At 41.0% G+C, this 21,278-nt stretch overlaps 1 protein-coding gene across 1 annotated transcript in view; it reads left to right on the top strand.

Annotated features, from left to right (window-relative positions):
• The first annotated feature begins 594 nt into the window (after nt 1-594).
• The window catches only part of RTN1 (reticulon 1), a 240,239-nt gene continuing 219,555 nt past the window's right edge, over nt 595-21,278 (top strand). Inside the window, exon 1 of the mRNA XM_065870847.1 lies at nt 595-844. Within this exon, the coding sequence (XP_065726919.1) occupies nt 595-844 (250 nt within the window). The remainder of the gene's footprint in view (nt 845-21,278) is intronic.

Here is a 21,278-nt window from a genome sequence, read left to right on the forward strand (position 1 = left end):
GGTCACCCTCAGAACTGTGGCCTTGAGGGCTCCAGCTTCCTTTCTTTGCCTCGGGTCCCAGGACACCAGTCCAGGTTTAACTTTATGAGTTGGGAGGGCAGCTTGCCTAATCAGTCACTCTTCAGCTGGGGGCTGTTTCTACCTGCTCATCCTCTCTGATTCTCCCCCAAATGAGAGGAAGATTCAAGTGGATGTGGCACATCCCCTAATCTAGGCCTGCAGACCGGTGGCTGACGTGTGCAAAGGAAGACTCGGACCAAACAGGCCTTTTCCACCTGCGTAATGACAGGCTTGGGAGTAGCAAGGCAGCAGCGGCGGCGGCGCCGGCAATAGGAGGAGGAGCGCAGGCAGCGGCCGGGGCGGGGCCGGGAGGAAGTGGAGGGGGAGGAGGAGGAGCTGAAACGCGGAAAGCGGCAGGCGGCAGCTCGGCCGGAGTTGCAGCAGCTGCGGCGGTGGCGGCGCTGACACCGCAACCTCCCCAAGCCCTGAGTCCCGGCGGGGGCAGCAGCAGGGAGCGCCTGCCCGCCCGCCCGCCCAGTCACTGCACCTCGGCCCCGCCAAGCAGCAGTCGCTGCGTCCGGGGAACTGCCAGCTATGGCCGCGCCGCCCGATCCCAAAGAAGAGCTGCTGCCGCTGGCCAGTCCCGGGTCCCAGTGGTTCGGGGACCGGAGCGAGGGGGAGGAAGAAGCGGTGACGCCGAAAGGGGCCAAGCCCGAGCCGCAGGTGGGGGAGCCCGGCCCTGGGCTGGGCTCCGGGGCCCGAGAAGCTGCGCCGCGGGAACTGGGCTCGGGCCCCGCCCGGCTGCCGCCCGTTGCCATGGAAACTGCATCCACAGGTAAGGCGGGCGGGTGCCGCTGTCCCGCAAATGGCGTCGGGGACTCGGGTCCCCCAGCCGGTCCCCTTTTCTGCAGCTCGCCTGTGCACCTACCTCGCGCTCTCTATCTTGAGCACCAACCTTAACTCCCCTTCGCCACAGGCGACTGTAAATATTAGCGGACTGGTAGAGGCAGAAAATTAATTTTTCCAAAGGCTCGGAAGAAAACAAAATATTATTGATCCTTTTATTTCATTATCATTTTTCCGGCTTTCAAAGTTGTTCTCAGAGGCAAACCGCAGCATCCTGGCTGCCGCCGCGCCTGTATACAAGTTTTTTCCTTCTTGGAAGGGGCTGGGGGCCGTAGGGCCCGTTTGGCCAGTTGGGATGATATTCTGAGGCGTGTTTGTGCGCCCGGCGCGCGCCAGCGACAGGGGACGCTGACAACAAAGCGACGGGAGGGCCTGCTGCCCCTAGACTCTGCTCGATCCAGGGCAGAGATGTGACTTTAACTCTCCCTTCCCTCCAAGAATTTCCACACCATACTCCTAGCCCCTTTCCCTTCACCTCCTCTATCTCCCCCTCCCCCCGCACACTAAACCGATACGCCAAGGTGTGTCTAATTCCAGAGGGACAGCGTTGCCAGAAGGTTGGGAGTTGTGGCGGCTCCCGCCCAGAACCCTTCTTTCCCAGCTGCCCGGATGCTCCCATCTCGAAGGGAGCAGTGAAACTTGCAACCCTTTAGAGCGGCTGTTGGCTGAGGTGTTAGAGGGCTTGAGTGGCGGTGAGTGTTCAGGCACAGTTTACCATCAGTCTGAACCTGCCTGGTCCTTTGGAAATTGTCCTGGATTCGCCCTCCTTTCGCCTGACTTCCCCTTCCGAACTGGAGCACGTTGGTTCTCAGCGGGGACCAGGGATCCTGAAGCATTCTGTCTGAAGGATGCCTGAGGCGAGCTTTGGGGAGGGGCTGCTGGCTTGGGTAGCTCTGTGTTTCCAGGGAGTGGGGTAGAGGGTGCTGTGTTGTGTTGTTCCCGGAGAAAGCTTTGCTGTGGTGGAATGAGAGTTGTGTAGTTTTGGAAATGTAGCTCTAGAAGGCCGGGTGCTGGGTGATTCTGCAGGAGGGGAAGGGGGGCGGGACTGGCATGCTTGTTCATGGCAGCTGATTTAGGGGAACCCCTTTCTTACGCCATTGCCTCTCTTAAGGGTCGTGTGGAGTGTCTTAGGTAGTCCTTAGGTAGTCTTAATTCTTCTCTAGTACAAATGATTTGAGCTGAGGAAAGGAGGTTTAGGGAACGTGTCAAATAAAACATTATGAAGGGAAGAAAAAGAGTAAAGAAAGAAAAAAGAGAGAAAGGAAAAGGAAAGAAAGACTCAAAAGCAGAAAACCCCATTTGTCATATATTAGTTATTACATGGAGGAGGGGAGGATTTAAGACTAAGAGAGATCTCAACTTCTTCATCTAAATGGAGAGAAAACAAAACTTTTTATAATTGCAAAAGAAGATGGCAGAAGCTAATAGACAAAGAAAGGTACACATTTCATTGGTTTACCATTACCATTCTTCGTTGAGAGTAGCTCATAGTACAGAACCTTTATCCACTGTCATCAAAGTAAATCATTTATAAACATTGCCCACCTCCCATTGGTGTCCCCAAGGTTAGGTGAACTAGGGAGAGGAAGCTAAGCGCCCCCTGTTCAGTAACATACTATCCACTAAAATGGTTGCTATGCACAAAATGCCTAGAACAACTGTGACAAAGTAGGCATTTGCAATTTTTAATATTATTATAGAAATATTTTACTTTGTTGAATATATTAGGGGTTTCCTGTCCTAGGCAACAAATACACTAATAAAATTGAACACGATGCTAACTTTGGATGGGAGGAGAATGAAGGGAGGCAGAAGGAGCACATAGTTTGCATATTTATATAGAAATTTTTAAGTTTATTATTGCTGCTTGAAGGAATTTCTCATATAGTTGTTGGTTATTTAATGTTTTAAGTTTGTATGTTTCTTTTTTAGTAGACTGTATGGGCTGTTATAAGAGTCCCAGATGCCAGAAATGACACCTAAATAAATAACTAGATCTTGAAAAATTCAAATAAAATCTGGGCCAGCTTCCTTATCTGTTGTTTTGGCAGTTCTGTTGCAGTAAGCAGAGTCAGCAGGTGTGTCCTCAACTTAATCAGGGACAAAATCCAGAGGAAGCCTATTAAGCACATGGCTTTCCTTTTTTTTAAAAGAATGGTGCTCTTTGGGACTCAAATCAAACTAAGAAGTAGCTTAGACTTTGAGTGTGATGCACTGTAAATAGCTTTTGTCTCTTTCTCAAATGGAATTCTAACATTTAAGGCAGATATTGATGTTTTAAAAACTTTTTTTCTGAAAAACACGACTAATCATGCTATCTGGACAGAAATTCTGTTATTTATTTTTATACATTGATGGTAATTAAAGTTCCTAAAGAAATATTTCCAAAAATATTTCTCAGTGATGTCCTGGAATGAATATATGTTTAAACATCATTAAAGTTGCACTATAAAACTCTGTCAGTACTGTGTTCTTTACCAGTACTCCATCAGTACAGATATTCTCATTGCTTCTGTCCCTTTTGTGGGATGGAAATGTCCTTAACAAAAAGTAACACTTTTTTCTAAAGCTACAGTTTTTCATGTCTAAAATTGATAATGGGCATGTGATATGATGTCTGTTGCCAAGGGAACATTTAATACACTATATGTAGGCTACAACATGTTAGATTGTTAATCATGAAACAGTGCCATCATCGAATAACTTTATACAAAGAACGTGAAGAGCAACATTTTTGTTTTTTCACGATCAGTTATTTTATTCCTGGAAACTATTCAAAAGGAGCATACAATAACACAAGGATAGAAGAATCATCCTTTGCTTAAAGGAAGAATTTAAAATAGAATATTTGAACAAAATGCAATGGTAAGAATTAACTCATTGGCCACTTTGGAAATTAACTCATTGACTGATTCATGCATAGAAGGCAAAATGAATAAGAGAATGGAGAATGGTCTGGAGAAAGCAGCCCAGTGTGATGATTTGCTTTAGTGATATTGACTTATAGATAATTTGACTTAAATTTCTAGATGATTGCCAAGGGGGAGGGAAGTGAGAGAGGGAGAGAGAGGTATTTTTCCAATTTACTTGGACTACAGTGCTCATAAATTTATATTTTTCAAATGCTGAATGTGATACTCTATTGGAAAAAACTATTCTTAATCTATCATTATTTAAATACCTTTCAGAAATGTTTATATGTCCTGCATTTATTCTGTATAATATAATAAATTTTACCATACACATTACCAATCATCTTTTAAAATCCATGTAGAGACTGGATTAGCTGTCTTTTCTTGTGGATGTGCTTGATAGATGTGTACATTTAAAAAAATTTTTCAGTCATTCCCAGCAATCCTCTTCAGAAGGTGTAAATTTCAGTCTTCTGTTTTCTTTCATCTTTTAAGAAAGCTACAGTTCTATTGAAATGGGAAGGAACACTACACTAGCTTTTACAATACTTTACAGAACCTATAAGAAAAATAAGAGTTTTTAATGCAATTTATTTCTCTGGACATAGGCTCTGAATATAATCAATGACACTTCTGGCAGTAACTACAATACTTATCCTTTCATATTGGGAATTCAAATTAGGTTAAATTAAAATTTAGAAACACTTACATACCCTAAAAATACATTGATAAATAAATTTTATCAGAGCTTTCAGCATAACTTCCTTTTCATGAACTCACTGTTCCAGGAAACCCATCCTACTCATTGTCCCTCAGATACACCATAGACCTACCTGCTCCCATCTCTTCTCTAGGCTGTTCATCTACTGACTCTGAGGGTTTGGAGAAGAGTTGTAGATTATTTTGTTCATTGTACTGTCTATCTTGCATAGTCTGGAAGATAGACAAAATTTCCAAAAAGTTTATGGAAAGTTTTTATTATCTGTAAAGTGAGAGACCATTGAGATTCAATTCAATTTAGTAAACATTTATTGAATGCCCCCTTTGTGTAAGGATCTGTGCTAAACACAGGTTTTGGTTTCCTAGAACATGTGCACCTTTCTGTTTCACATTAGTATTTAGTTAAACAGTTCTTTTATGTCATTTTTCATTTTCCTCATTCCCAAGTCGTTGCTGGAAGATTGTTTAGAAGGGTATTGTAATAATCTAACCACATGGGCACACAGGCATGAATTAGTTTTCGGAGGTTGACATAGGATAAATAAATACTAGCATAGCTTGCTCAAAGGGCATAGCTGGGGGAAAACAAAATCTATCTACCTAACTATCTAGCTAATTCTATCTTCCTCATAGAAGTAACTGTACTCAGAGATCCTTGTATTAGTTAGTAGTGCTTTTATTTTAAAGTTAAATGATCTCAGTGGTGACTAAGGGAGATTTGAAAAAAGGCACTGTAAAATATAGACGGCAGTGAAAATAAAAGACATATTTCAAGAGACTAATAGATCCACACAGGAATGCTTTCCATGAAAGAATATGGTCAAAAGATGAAAGACAACCAGTTTTATTTGTTAAAATAATATTTGAGGGCAAAAAGAACAACAAGAAGAACATGAGCTAGAGAGACTCACTGCTTGTGGAAGGTGCTCTAGTGAGAGTAATGAAAAAGAGAGGGAAGAGTTTCTCAGTTCACATTTAACCCGTATTATTTAAAAGGGACAGTGATCATTTTGAAATGTATAGGAATATTGAACCACTATGTTGTGTAACAGGAACTAACACAGTATTGTAGGTCAGTTATACTTCCAAAACAAACAAACAAACTCATAGAAAAAGAGATCAGATTTGTGGTTACCAGAGGTGGGGGAGTGGGTGGAGGGGGAATTGGATGAAGGCAGTCAAAAGGTACAAACTTCCAGATAAGATAAATAAGTACTCAGGATGTAATGTACAACACAATTAATATAATTAACAGTGCTGTATGTTATATATGAAAGTTGTTAAGAGAGTTTGAGTTCTCATCACAAGGAAAACATTTTTTTCTATTTTTTTAGTCTTACATCTATATGAGATAATGGAAGTTCACGAAAGTTGATCATTTAAAAATAAATAATTAAAATGGACAGTGATTCTTAAGCTGGGCAACCTAAAACATACGGAAAGAAAGACTGGAAGCCCAGGATAAGTGAACAGCAAGTAGAATACTGTATCACTGCTCTGATAAGATTGGCTCTTCGGAGCCAACTACTTTATATCCTGGTATAGAATGAGTGTGGTGAGCAGTTTTGATGTCATTCCTAGTATCTCCTGAGAATAAGACTAATATTAGAAAAGTTGAAATGGGGAATGATTTTCAGGAAAGGGAAAACAATGGATATTTAAAACTTACAAGCCAATATATTTGTTGCTGAGTGCTGGTAGAATCTAAGAATGCATTATTATGCTGAATATTTATAAACCCTTAGAAAATAATAAACATGTTGATCACCGGCAATTCCCATTGGTTCACTAAAAAAATAATGCCCATAAAACATAATTTTCTCTTTTTCATATTCTGAATCACCAACATATGCACAGCACTTACTATGCACAGGAACTCTAGAAAGTACTCAACTTACATTAGAAAGCACGCTCTTTAATTTTGCAAATGGCACAAAGTTTCAAAAGATGATTGATATGGTAGAGGGTAGCACTCCTATTTAAAATTTTTGATTTTAATGTTAACTCAAAAGCAAATTCTTTTTATTAAAATAATTTTTTACTCTAGTTTAAAAAATTCCTTGTTGGGGTAAGAAGCACATGCACGTGACATTAAAATTTAAAAGCTACAAAAGGGTATACAGAGAAAAGGAAGTATTCACACTCAGTCTCTCAACCAGCCAGCTGTTATCCCTCTTCAGCAGCAACCATTGTTATCGAATTCAGCAATAGAGCATTATTTAATTAATTCATGATTATACTATTATTTATTGAACCCCTGCTCTATGCCAGGCATTGTTCTAAGCACTAAGGGTACGGTACAGAAAAGGACAGATAAAAGTTTATCTCCTATAAATTATATATCCTACTGTGTGTGTGTGTGTGTGTGTGTGTGTAGGCAGGGAAGGAGAGAAGACAGAGAGGAGACAAAGAACAAAAAATATATGTCAAGGTATGATACGTCCTAAGGAGAAAGTTAAAATAGAGCAGTAGAGTGAGAGAGATAGTCAAAAATGTCCTCTTTGATAAGGTGGCATTAAAGCAAAGACTTGAAGAAAGTGACAGAATAAGTCATGCAGTTGCAGAAGATCATTTTAGGCAGAAGGAATAGTCTGTGCAAAGGCCCTGGGTGAAAGTACTCCCTGGAATGGCAGGGAGGTCACTGAAGTGGGGTGAACAAGGTGAAAATGGTAGGAGATGGGCTCAGAGTGTAGGGTGAGGGGTGATGGGCAGATTAGGTCCTATAGGCCATTTTAAGAGTTCTGGATATTACTCTGAGTTTGATGGGAGCCACTGGAGGGTTTACAGTAGGGGAGGAACATGTTTAGAGTTGAGTTTTAAATTAAGTTTAATGGATCACTCTGTACTGTATTGAGAATCTAAAATAGGGGAGGAGGGGAGGAATATGGAGCAAGAATGACCAACTAGGAAGCTATTGTAATAATGCAAGTAAGAGATGCTAGTGGCTTGCACTGGGGTGACACATTGGAGGAGGTGAAAAGTGCTTTAGATATATTCTAAGTGTAAAGCTAACAGTGTATCCCTAATGGGTTTTGTACGGGTGTGAGAGAAAAGAGTTAAGGATGACACCATTTTATGGCCTGAGCAAATGCAAGAATGGAGTTGCTATTAGCTGGGATTGGGAAGACTTTGGGAGGGGCAGGTTTTGGGGAAAAGCCAGGAGTTTGGTTTTGCAAATGCTAACTCTGAAATGCTCATTAGATAGCCAAGCAGTGATGTCAAGCAGGTAGTGTAGAGGTCAGGGGTGGGGAATGGTCTGGTCTGGGTATGTAAATTTTGGAGTTGTTGGCATAGAGTTGAGATCACCAAGAGGGAGTGAGTTTTGACAGTGAAGAGGTCAAGGAGTCCTGGGATGCCCAAATTCTCAGAGTTTCAAGCAAAGGAAACTGAGTAAAAATGGCTTAATGATGTAGAGGGAGAACTGAAAAAGTGGGATTCCAGAAGGCAGGGAAATGTATGTTAAGAGGGATGGAATGAGTGACTCTGTCAGATGCTGCTTGTAGGTTGGGTAAGATGAGGACTGAGAATCAGCCATTGGATTTGACAATGAGGAAGCCATGAATTTGATGAAGCTGTTTTATTGTGAAGTGTTGGGGGAAAACTTTGGTTGGAATGAGTTTTAGGGAAAATGAGAAAGGAGAAAATGAGAGACAATATTATAGACATAACTCTTTTGAAGGAGGAAACTAGAAAAACAGGAACATAACTACCTGGAGGGTTGGGATCAAGAGAAGGGAAAGTTTTATTTAATTATTTTTTACTATGGGGGATATTAAAGTGTATTTGTAAGACGATACAAATGATTTAATAGGGGTGGAAAGATGGATGGTACAGGAGAGTGAGGGGGCGTTTCCTGTACTATGTCCCTGAGCAGGTAAGGGGAAATGGATCAGGACAGTGGAGGGATGATGTTAGATAGACGTAAGGACAGTTCACGGATATAACTGGAGGATGGGGGCACAGGTGCAGGGGTGGGGCTGAGGATAGGTAGAAGTTCAATGAAATAGGAAGAAAAGGTCAGCAGCAGAGTGAAGGCAAGAGTGGAGTTGGAAGTTTGAGAGGAGGGGAGAAGGTGTACAAGTTTTGTGTAGGAGACTGGGAGAGTGAAACATCTAGGGGAGATGGTAGGAATTCTAATTATCCCCAGTGCCCACCTGGAGTTGAAGGTCATGAGCTTAAAGCAAGACCAGTTACCATACATGTTGTCTTTTTTTCCCATCAGTGTTGATTTCAAGTAGGTGGACAGTTGGATTGGTTTTTGTTTTTTTCTGGTAAGTATGACAACATGAGATGGGCAGTGGAGTTAAGGATGTGTGCAAGGCAGTGAGAGTACTGGAGGGTTGTGGAATCTGGGGATGAGGAAGGAGGACAGAGGGGGATGAAGCACAGTGAAAAGATGATGTGAACAGTGGGTTGTGCGTACCGGCAGGGTTGAAGAAGAGCAGGAGCCGGGGTGCTAGAGTAAGGGGGCTGAAAGGATAAGATTCAAGGTGGAGTGTTTGATATGGAGATTATGGAGGGGGTACAGTTATTGAGGGGATTGGGAGACAGATGTAGTGGAGGACGACAAGGTCATCAGAGGAGTGGCATCCAGAAGAATGGTAAGGCTGGGAGTGAGATTATTACCTACATGATTTCTGAAATTGCCAAGATTGTAGCACTTGGAGAATACAGTGAGCTGTATTTCCTAAAGATAAAGGACACAGTGGCCTGGGCTTCAAAGCTAGGGGATTTTAGAGGGGAGGGAAGAATAGTAGCCTGTAAAATTATGAATTTCTGACTGTAGGTTCTATAAATTCTATTTAATATGTTCAGAATGTAGGAGACACAACTTAAAATAGTTCATTGTGGGGGATGGGAGCTTTGAGGGTTGTAATTAACTAAATATGAGCTAGTGGTATGGTGAAATTACTAAAATATCTTATGTAATTTTAGGTAGTATTAATAGAAAGTCTTGGGTACACATTATATGAGGTAATAGTTCCCCTAGATTCTGTTCTAGGCAGACAAAATTTGGAATCTTATAATAAATGATGGGTACCATGGTTTAGAGACACTGTAGTACAGTGAAAGGTGACTAGATTGGTGTGGCTTCTAGAAAAACAAAATGCTGTTTGAGAAATGGTTGAAAAAATTAAGACTTTTTAGCCAGAATAAGAGAATGAAAGGAGATCTGAAAGTAAAATTCAAATACTAGAAGAAATCTTATTAACCAAATGAAGACTTGACCGAGGTGATTTCACAAGGCAAAATTGTGACTGGTGGGTAAGTCAGAGAAACACATTTCAACTTAATGAAGGAGAAAGTTCTAATAATTAGAATTGCCCAGAAAAGAGATAGATTACCTCTCAGTTACTGATACTTAAGCACAAGTGAGGTTGCTGTTTACTGGGGGAAACAGAAAGGAAAGTGTTAAGTTATACCAAGATCTTTATTCCTTCATAAGAGAATACACCTAACCTTACCTGTGGTTGTTAGAGAAGGCATGTTTCTCAAGAGTGAACAGCTCACAAATGAAACCAGAAACAGTACTCATCACAAAAACCACAGTTAACTTCAAATTGGCTCTCTAAAAAATGCACTCTCCACAGAATTGTGGCCATCTTTAAATTCTTCTCTAGTTCTCCATTGTTGAGAAAAACTCTATAATGTAACATACTTGCCTCTTGAGAACTACACAGGTTTATACAATTTGGGGTTATTAACCTAAATGTGAAACATGCTATCTGCAAGCACCTCTTTTATTTATTCTTTTTTCCTGAACTATCTTCTTCATTTTTTTTACTACAGACTCTAATTCCATAAATATTTGATATATTCTAAAATGTTTGGGGAATTCATTAACTAATTCCGTATTGCTAAAAGCATCGTATGATTCTGTCCTTAGTCCTCTGCCTCACTATCTACATGTTTATGCCAGATTATTTATTGTAAAATCATGTTTGCCGAGTTGCCTAATGATTTACATTCTTGGCTGGAACTGTTCTGCATTCTGACTTCCATGTCCAATCCCCAAATGGATTTTTCAATTCATCTACTGCATGAGATTGTTATAAAACCAGTTATAGACCAAATTCTTGCTTCCTGAATGTGGGGAATTTGTTGACTATCTCTCATCCTTAAAAGTACCTAGAATTTTGTTTTATGCATAGCAAGTCTTCATTTTTTAAAAACAAGTCTTGGACAACAGAAAATTGTGTGTATTCAAGTTACTGCTGATCCAGTTGGTGAGCATAAGAATAAAAAGCAGTGTCACATCTCCCTTTGGCATGAATTTTTCAACGGATCCCAAAATATCAGGCCTCTCAAAATGTGGTCTGTAGATGACCTCCTTCAAGATCCCGTGAAGCGATTCACGGACCTCAACTCAGGGAAACAAGCCTGCCAGATGCATGTTAAGACTTTAAGAAGCACTGATTTATCGACTCTCGTCCTTATGCTCAGCTAGGAGCTGTGGGGGATGATGGAACATGAGCCAGGTCCTCTTTCTCCGTTCCTCCAAGCTTACTGTGTAGATGGGAGATGTGACTAACCCACACAAAACAAAGGTAGTTTGTCTAGCCTGGTGCTTGGACAGATGCTACAAGCTATAAGCACTGTACAAATTTCATAATTTTATGGGTTCCAGGGTACCTGGTGTCTTGAAAGAGGTGGAGTGTGACTTACACCTAAAGGATAGGTAGATTAGAAATAAGCAGAAGTGGCAGAAAGGCAGTTTTAGGTGAGGGGAGAGACATGGGTGATGACATAGAGATAAGCAATGACCAGCGTGTTTTAACCTGCCCATTCGGGTTCAGGGAGACAGATTCTGGGGGGTTTGAAAGCTATTCATGGGACTGTAGACTCCTTTTATATGGATTCTGGGACCTTTGAAGGTTTATACGTGACAGAAGTAATACAGTCAGCCCTCTGTATCCTCGGGTTCCACATCCGCCTTCACTGATATGAAGGGCCCACTGTACTATACCATTTTATATAAGGGACTTGAGCATCCATGGATATTGGCATTTATACGGGGTCCTGGAACCAATTCCCAATGAATACTGAGGAATGACTGTATAAAGCTGTGTTAAGGAAGATTAGTCCAACAGTGGCATAGATGAGGAACTCAACGGGGATGATCCTGAAACCTGCACGTTAGCTGAAAGAAGGCTGACTCAATAACGTCAGTTTCAGAGGCTTGATTAAATAAACATGGGAATGAAGAGGAAGGTACCTGGGAAGAAAGAGGAGGAAAGATGAGCACTTCATGGGAACATTCAACAGGACTTTGTGACTGACAGGACACGGGGGATGAAGGGAGGAATGAATCAACTCTTAGGTTCTGTTCCTATGGCTGGGAGAATGATGGTGCTATAGAGAGGTGGGAGGGGGCACTGGTCAGACAGATGAGGATAATGCATTCATTTTTGTCATATGGGGCTCAAAATGAAGAAAAGAGGGGAAATCTCCACTTGGCTCTGTATATTAAGGAACGGAATTTGGAGATGAAAACAGAATTGTAGATAAAGGTTTAGAAAATTAGAAAAGGGGACTTCCCTGGTGGTGCAGTGGTTAAGAATCCACCTGTCAATGTAGGGGACATAGGTTCGAGCCCTGGTCTGGGAAGATCACGCATGCCACGGAACAGCTAATCCTGTGCACCACAACTACTGAGCCTGTGCTCTAGAGCCTGCGAGCCACAACTACTGAGCCTGCGTGCCACAACTACTGAGCCTGTGCTCTAGAGCCCGCGAACCACAACTACTGAGCCTGCGTGCCACAACTACTGAGCCTGTGCTCTAGAGCCCGCGAACCACAACTACTGAGCCTGCGTGCCACAACTACTGAGCCTGTGCTCTAGAGCCCGCGAACCACAACTACTGAGCCTGCGTGCCACAACTACTGAGCCTGTGCTCTAGAGCCCGTGAACCACAACTACTGAGCCTGCATGCCACAACTACTGAGCCTGTGCTCTAGAGCCCGCGAACCACAACTACTGAGCCTGCGTGCCACAACTGCTGAAGCCCGCATGCCTAGAGCCTGTGCTCTGCAACAAGAGAAGCCACTGCAATGAGAAGCCCGCGCACTGCAACGAAGAGTAGCCCCTGCTTGCTGCAACTAGAGAAAGTCCGTACGCAGCAGTGAAGACCCAAAGCAGCCAAAAATAAATAAAAAAGTTTTTAAAAATTAAAAGAAAATTAGAAAAGAAGCCATAGAATAAATTAGCTTTTTGGAAGAGATTATGTAGTATGGGAGGAACAAAGGGCCAAGAACAGAGCAAGTGCTCCTTGTGTCTTACTAGCTGAGTGGCATTAGGCCACTTATTGAACCTCCCTCAGCCTTAGATTCTGTGTATGTGGCACTAGGTCTTGTGGAGTGCCTGACAATTAGGTGGTAACTCCCCTCATTATCATAGTATCATGGAAATCAAGATGGCATGGTATAGAAATAGTCTTGACCGAGAAGACAGATTTGTCTAGTCTTGGCTTTGGCACCTAATATCATGTCAATGTGGGCAAATTTGCTTTATGTCTCAGTTTCTTCATATGTAAAATGGGCATGATACCATTGTCCTGGCTACCTTACAGGGCTGTTTTGAGGATTAAAATGAGATAACAAGAGGAGGTACATGCAAATTGCAAATTACTCTGCATCTGTAAGGAACTACTGATAGGAAGCCTGGTAGCACTGTCAGATGCAGAAGAGAGGTCTAAGAGAATAAAGACTGAGAAAAAACCATGTCACCTCGGCCCTAGGTGTTTTAATAGAAAAGGCTTGCTGTACTTAGCTGAACCTCAGCCAAATGCTAGTGGGGAGAGCAGGAGAGCGAGGAAGAGTGGGGCTGGGGAGAAGTTGGTTCTGGCAATCCACACTGGGAGACATTTTGGCTACGAAGAGTGCAGTTGGAGTGGCGACCCACCCCATTCTTCATGTCCTAAAGAGTGAACTGTGGCTGGAGCAGGGCTGAGGCGTGCCCATAGAGGCCAGGTGAGGTCTATTCTTAATCTCCTGCTCAGTGGAAGGGCAGTAAATGTAGAAAGCTGCCCCATGTGTGCATGGTAGTCTGGAAGAGGCTGTCTCCCAGAGAGGCTATCACAGTGAAAGTCAGCCCCTGTACCTCACCCCCACCTCTCCCCCCAAGCTTAAATTAATTGGCCCTGTGGGCTTGTAGGTACTTGCATGCTACTCTTACAGCTCTATAGATTTAAAAGTCTTCCATAAATAGATTAATACTTCTGGAAAGATGGAGTAGACAGCTTTTCCTTATCCCTCTTGCTAAGTACAGCTAAAAATTCTGGACATTATATACAAGATAAGCATAAAAGACTGTGCAGTGAAAGTAGCATACTTGTAAGGCATTAACCTAGATGAAAACCTGTCTGAGCTAGAGTGAGAGAGAAAAGCTGGGTGAGGGAGACAGTAGCTAAAACTTGGAATGACAGAACTTGAGAATCCAGAGATTTTTCTTGCAGTAGGATCCTCAAACTAACTCTATGAACAGAATAGGAGGGTCACAGTAAAACTGCAACACTTATAAAGAAAAAAATAGAGGCACTTTATTTAACCATAGTTAACTCTCAGTCAATGGGGCAAGCCAGCTTCCCGCCAGGTGAGGAACTCTTAGTCTTATTAACTCAGGTTGCCCAGAACCAGGAGCTGAGAGTTGTGCTTGGCTCCGGGAGGGTTGACCACATGCAGGGCTGGGCCAAGTCCTGAGGGTACTGAGAGCACCGGAACAGAGATGGTAGCAGAAACCTGGACTCTGGTTGAAAGAACTGAAGATTTACAGCCTGCACAAGAGAAGATAGGATGGGTTATGACAGCCACCTAAAAATACATAAAGAGCTGCCTAGTGGCATAGGGACTGGGTATGTTCTACGTGACTCTGGAGGATGGAACTGTAGTTGATCATGAGTTAAGCCGTGAAATATGAAAATAGCTTGGACTACCTCATATGGTGGTGAGTTTCTTGTTACTGCAGGTATGTAAGCATTGCTGGGTTGGCCGCTTATATGACAGAGGAGATATAATAAAGAGGATACATTAGGTTAGTAATTCTTTATCTTTTCAGGATCACAGATCCCCACTGGAGAATCTCTGCTCAGGAAAGTGTACTTAAGGAATCTCTGCTCTGGAAAGTGTACTTACAAACACCGTTTTGGACACAAATTCTGGCATTTTTTCGGAGGCCTTTTATGGATGGAGGAATTAAATAACTTCCTAATTCTTAGAGATCAATAATTTCAGATACTATCACATAAATCACTGTTTATACAGCAGCAATAGTTTCATGGTTTAATAAAATCTCATTGAATCATCCATTTATTTATTCAACAAATATTTATTAAGCACGAACTATGTGTGTGTGCGTTTGCATACACACACACACACAAGGTATGTAGCTGAGTAGGTGATACTTAAATATGTAACCAGAATATAAAAATAAATGCAGTAAAATAACAACATAGTCTATTATGAAGAGTCTAAATTAAGGAAAAGTCTGCATTCCATAAATTCTATTTTGTTAGTTTCAAGAATATGTGGTAACTGAATTTGTAGTTCTTAAAGGATTACTGAGCCATCCTCTTTCCAAACTGGCCCTGGTGAAGTGGGAGAAAGAGTGTGAACTTGGAGACGCCATGCTGGTTTCCCATCTCAGCTCTTCCAGTGGCCAGGGCTAAATGGTGGGTCTATATGAATCTGTAGTGTCTAGATAACGATGTATCATTTGTCTATTCACTGTTTCTATGTACACTGTACACTTCTGTGTACAGTTTAGTCATTACTAAAGTATTTAGAACCAGTGGTTACTTTAGGCAACATTCCTTTACCGATTATCAGGATATGCTTGGGGTTGGAGTAGGGGAAGATATTAATTCTCCCTCTAATAATATCCCCATCAGCCATCTAAAGTCACAATAAATAAACAAACAAATAAATAGATATCCTTTGATTGAACAATTAATGTTTTCTCAATTTTATGTAAAATATACATGTGATATTTTTAAAAATTTGTACTACTTTTATTATTTACATATGAGCACATCATCAAAGGAAAAAGGTGCTCCCTGTGCAAATCCAGCTTTAAAATACTAAGTCAACTGGCTTCTACTCCAGCCAGACTGTAGCCCCTAAGCACCGTCATATATAGAAATTTTGGAGTTACTACTACTGATCATACTATTAATTTATTTAGCAAACCTTTTATTTTAGATAATACAAGGTAAATTAAATCGCAACCCAGCATGTTTGCATTACCAGAATTGAACTTGTGTGAGCTTATTTTTTAAATTGAATCCATGGCATTAGAGAACTGTTCCTATTTTATTTTACCATAAGCATGAGAAAGAATAAACAGCTAGAAATCGTATAACCTTTTAAAGGCCAAGCAGTTCCTGTTTATAATTTGTATGTTTGCATATCAGAAGTCTCAGAAGAATTGGTTTCATTTCTGTGAAAAAAAAATACATTTTTAAAGAGAGGTAATGTACTTTCTAGAGAAATGAGTCCCAGAAGTATCCTGTCTTGAAGGTAAACATGTGTTAGGAGTAGGGACAATTTGCAGTGGCCTGTCAAGGCCGTCTGTGTTACTTTTTTTTTTAAGTGTAGTAATCTCCTCTGTGCTCAGTAGTTATTTAACTATTATAATAACTCCCAGGAACATTGGTTCCTGAAAGGAATCTTTATCAATCTGTTAAAAGCAAAAAAAGCTCCGCCATTCTGCCAGACGGAGGACATCAAGGTCAACCTTTAACTGTATCAGTTAACACATAATGACTATGTTTGCACTGTTGATGGCTCTTGTGAAGATGTCTTTTTGATATTGAATTGATGTTGACATGCTCCACTGTATAATCACATTATTATGAATCTTGTAAAACATAATTTTCAGTTCATAAAAGGAAGGGTCGGTACATCAGTTGATCACAAGAACCTAGAACTTCTTTTTTTTTCTGTGAAGGTCCCTGTCCTTCAAGGAAAAAAAATATCAGCAGATGACTGTGGATAAGTAAAATGGGACTTAATTTAGTTGATTTTCTTAGTGAAATGGAAATGGTCAACTTTACAGCCTTGTTTTAAAATTGTAAAAACAATAGTAAAAGAAATGTTTGCAAGAGAAAACATTTATTCATGATCTCACTTTCTCTTTTTTTAAAACCTCACCCTGTCTTCACAACTCTTAATGCCAGCTTCATATGGTGGTTTGAGGATTCAGTGAGCTAATATTTGTAGTTCTTGACACATAGTAATGACTGTATAAATGTTTGCTATTCTTATTGTTGTTATTAATTCCCTATCAACTTTATTTATTTGCATAATAATCACCAGCCTCCCTTAAGAACTTTAGAATGGATGAAACACTGATGTCCTTTATGGAGTGATCCTCATTTTACAAATGTGAGCCACATCTCTGGCTCCCGAGTCTCATGCTCTCTCTATTGTACCACAGTGCCTTTCTGCCTTTGAAATATAGTATAAGGAAAAATAACACTGTCTTACAAGACAACAAAGCCAGGACCTGGAATTCAGCTTTATCTTTCAGGGAGAGAAGACAATAATGGGAGTCTTAGCTGGAGAGACTGGAGAAGAGACAGGAGGAGAGATGAAGGTGGAGAAGAGAGGGGGCAATGGGGTTGGAGAGGGGTGGTGATGGAGGGAGGAAGCTTGACCCCTGGAATGGACACAAATAAACAAAGGGGAGGGGAGTTAAGACATGGAAAGGGAGAGAGTTAGGGAACAGAGAAATACACAGAGGGAGGGAGGCCCTTCGAGGAAGCCAAAAATATATCTGTATTTCTATCTTTATATAAAGGAATGGATTTGTGAAAAAAAGGAAAAGAGAAGTAGGTAAGAAAGCTTTCCTAAATTCTAGAATCTGGAGTGAGACCGGGTTCTTGGCTTTCCTTCCCTTTGAAATGGTAATTTGCATTTTTACAGTTGCTTAGATCCTTAAACCTCCAGTGACTTTTCTAAATGGGGTGACCCCAGCAGGCCCCTGTGGCTCAAGGGTAGGAGTTGTTCTCAAGGTGTTCTGTACAGGGCTGCCCAGAGCTATCTCACCCCCAGGCTGGGTGAAATCAGGCCGTGGGCTGAGTCAGGCCTGTGGGCCAAATGTTCCTTCCTCTGTCTGGGGATTTTCCAAAGGACTCACATTAACTTTGTCTAAATGGAGAAGAATTTAGCTCAGGGTTTTCCCTTAGATGTAAGAGATTTTTTGTAAACTCTTCCCCTATGTACAATGAGCACTGAGGTTTGCAAATGCAGTGGTCTGGATATCGATATCAAGAAGTTAATTGGTTTTTCTTTTACCATGCTCAAGTATAAAAATGTACTCATACCTTGACTGAGGAACAAGGCTAGTTAAGGAAAAGAGAGAAAACAGATAAAAGTGAAGGAAGTTAACATTTATTTAGCACCTAGTGCTAGGCAGACAGGCACTGTGACAAACACTTTGTATACTTTCTTAGATTAGTTTAGGATCCAGTGGCCTATTAATAGGTAGCAGAGAACTGTATTGTCATTTAGCTAATCTGAGCAGTGATGACAGATAATTTGCATAATTCTCTTTATTTGCTTCCAGCCAAGACCAAAAACTAGACACAGGTAAGTCTTCTAGTGAGATCCCAGGATGGGGGACCAGATGTTGGGGTTCATGTCCTAGTTGGTAACACGTGTGCATTTTCAGGAATGTTTATTTAAACCACACTCTTCCTGGGGCCTGTTGAAATAGTAAGCTAAGCATTTGGGGTCCTTCCTATCCTTGCGTCAATGATGATTTGCATACATGTACTTGTTTGTGTTCTATCAAGTGCATGAATGTTTCTTCTTGTCTAGTCTGCAAGTCCCTTGAGGCAGGTTTTATGTCTCCAATAGTCTCCATAATCCCTAGCAGAGGGTCAAGTATATCAGTGTCAGAATTTCATTGTTTGATGATCTATTTTATTTTTTCCCTTGATTACATAAAATTCTCTTAGTACTATATTGGGATCATAGCACATTTTCATAAGCTTTCAAAGTTTACAGAATCAATGACTACTCATAGACATTAGAAGTAGGATTTGTATATTTTGTGTATGACTCATGTGACCAATATTCAATCAATTACAGTGTAAATTCTTGCTCCTGTTTCTGTGTTATAAGAATAATCAGCAAAAAATTTTCATATGTCATACCACTTTGAATTTCTTTTAAAAACTCGAGAGTGCTAACTTAAAAAATAAAAACAATTATTGACAGTTATGATTAAAACTATCTGATGATAAATGAATTCTGTTGACATTTTAAAAAATTAATTGGATGGATGTCCTTGATAAGGTGTTCAATTATCCTGAGAATTTACATGATAAAATGCAGTCGTTTGCCTTGAGATTAGTTTGACACAATTGCCATTAACGGCTCCTCCTTTTTTCTTTTTTTACCGGTACGCGGGCCTCTCACTGTTGTGGCCTCTCCCGTTGCGGAGCACAGGCTCCGGACGCGCAGGCTCAGCAGTCATGGCTCACGGGCCTAGCCGCTCTGCGGCACGTGGGATCTTCCCGGACCGGGGCACGAGCCCGTGTCCCCTGCATCGGCAGGCGGACTCTCAACCACTGCGCCACCAGGGAAGCCCAACAGCTCCTCCTTCTTAGCACCTGGCAGCTCACCTGGCAGCTCTGCCCCCAAGAAGGGGATGCTGCACTGAGATGCAGACCATTACAAGTTAAATCTCCGTTTTCTTTTAGTAATAGGAATAATAATGGTGCATTCATTTTTCATTAGTTTGTGGAGAGCAAGGCATTACAGTCTTTCCAATTCGATTCTAGTCTCTTAAAGTGTGAGCAGTTACTTGAGGTGAAAGTGGCTCCAATGAAGTGGAACTTAAAAGCAGGTTTGGGCCTGGTGAAAATTTTATTTCAGGAGTTCCCGGGGTAGATGGCCTGGCCAAAAGTCTTCATATGGAATTTGTAAGTGAATTCAGGCACTGAGCCCACTTCTGACTGCTGGGCTGGGTAATCTGTGCCAGCTTCCTTCATCTCTACTTGGCCCTGCCTATATGTATGTTGCTGTCTCTTCATATGGCAGGAAAAGTCTATGGTTCGAGAGTTAGAGCTGCTCAAAAGGGAATATAGCATGAAGTAGCGTGTTCCCCATCCCTGGAAGGGTTCAAGTACAAGACTGCATGATCACTTATCGGGGATGTTTAAAATAGGGTTATTTTCAATTAAGTGAGAAGTTGAACTACACTACTTCAAATATCTTTTATATTCCTTTTGTCTCAGGATTCTACGATTTTACAATAAAATCAGGGAATTGTTATATACTATTGTTATATGCTAAGTATATAATTGTTATATACTAAGTCCTATGAATGACTTTGTAAGACACCTCTATTTTGCATGTTGGGGATTTAGACCTTTAGCTAAAACCTTTAGCTAATACTTTAGACCTTTAGCTAAAACTTTAGCTAAAAACTTGTATGAACGCATATGAGCAAACCAAAACACCAACAATCTAAATTTGCAAGTAATTTTAACAAAAAATACTTTCAGCTTATTATTTTTATGGCATGCTCAGGTAAAATGTTATTGATTAATAAAATGGAAACATTGATTAATCATTACATTCTGTAAAATACTATTGGTAGACAAAAATATTTATAATGTAGTGTTCACCGGGGACAACAGCAAAGAGATGGGAACTAATTATTCATTATTATACACTTACATGCCAGGTATTATGCTAAGTGCTGTGGATAGAGCATTAAAAAACCTCTTTCCTCAAGAAACTTATAGTCTAATGAAACAGTTAAATAGAGCATCAATTATATTTTATTGTGAAATATGATAGAATGATGTACATGATGCTATGTCAAGCATCTTAATAGAAAGGGAAGGTTAGAAGAAGATTTTTACTGGAAGTGGTTCTGGAACTGAGAGTTAAAGGATGAGAAATTAGCAAGATAAGGCCCGGAGAAGACTGTTCAGAGAGAACAGCCCTGCTTAAAGTCACGTTTCTCCCTTCTTGCTTTTTCAAAGAGGAATCCTTTGTTCTGAGAGTGCATATGGCTTTCAGAATTGGACAGACTGTGCATCTCAAACAGGTATGCAGACACTTGGCTAAGGATCAAGGGCACTCAGAGCCAGACTAGACAAAGTCAATTTTTTCCAGTAGCAAGCCTTTTAAAACACTATTTTTTATTACAAAATAGATGGATGCATTGAAGAGTAAATTCACATGCAGTTTTCAAAACTGAGACTTTAAATAAACTTCCTGCATCATATACTAGATTTCACCCACAGGCCCTTGGGATACACACTTGATTTTCTTTTTCTATTGTGCTTACTTAGTTGGAAATATTTGAGAACTACTAGGCACAAAGGTGTCTGGGTAGGTGCTCTGGGGTGAGTACTGAGCACCTCAGGATCAAGGTAGCAGATGAATGTTATACGAGTGGGTGTGCATGCGTGTGTGTTGTACATGTGTATGTGCGTGCACTGACTCATCGATATGGGTGCTGAGATGAGAAGAATGCTGTGAAAAAGACTGCTGGGTTTGGTGAGTGTTGTCTGCTATGGGTGAAAAATGGGAAGGAATAGAAGCAAAGCTGGGCCAGGATTTATGCTTTAGATCATTCTATTTCTCCTTCCTCACAAAAGCACTAGTGAACCAGGAAGGTTAGGGGAGACATCATCGTTCTGGTCCTGATTCTTTCCTTCCATCATCCTTGTTATGCATTATCGCTGACCTTCTGTTATGTCCCAATCTGGTTCACGGCCC

Source organism: Phocoena phocoena, chromosome 2 (genome assembly GCF_963924675.1).
Source record: "Phocoena phocoena chromosome 2, mPhoPho1.1, whole genome shotgun sequence".
In the NCBI taxonomy this organism is placed as follows: Eukaryota; Metazoa; Chordata; class Mammalia; order Artiodactyla; family Phocoenidae; genus Phocoena; species Phocoena phocoena.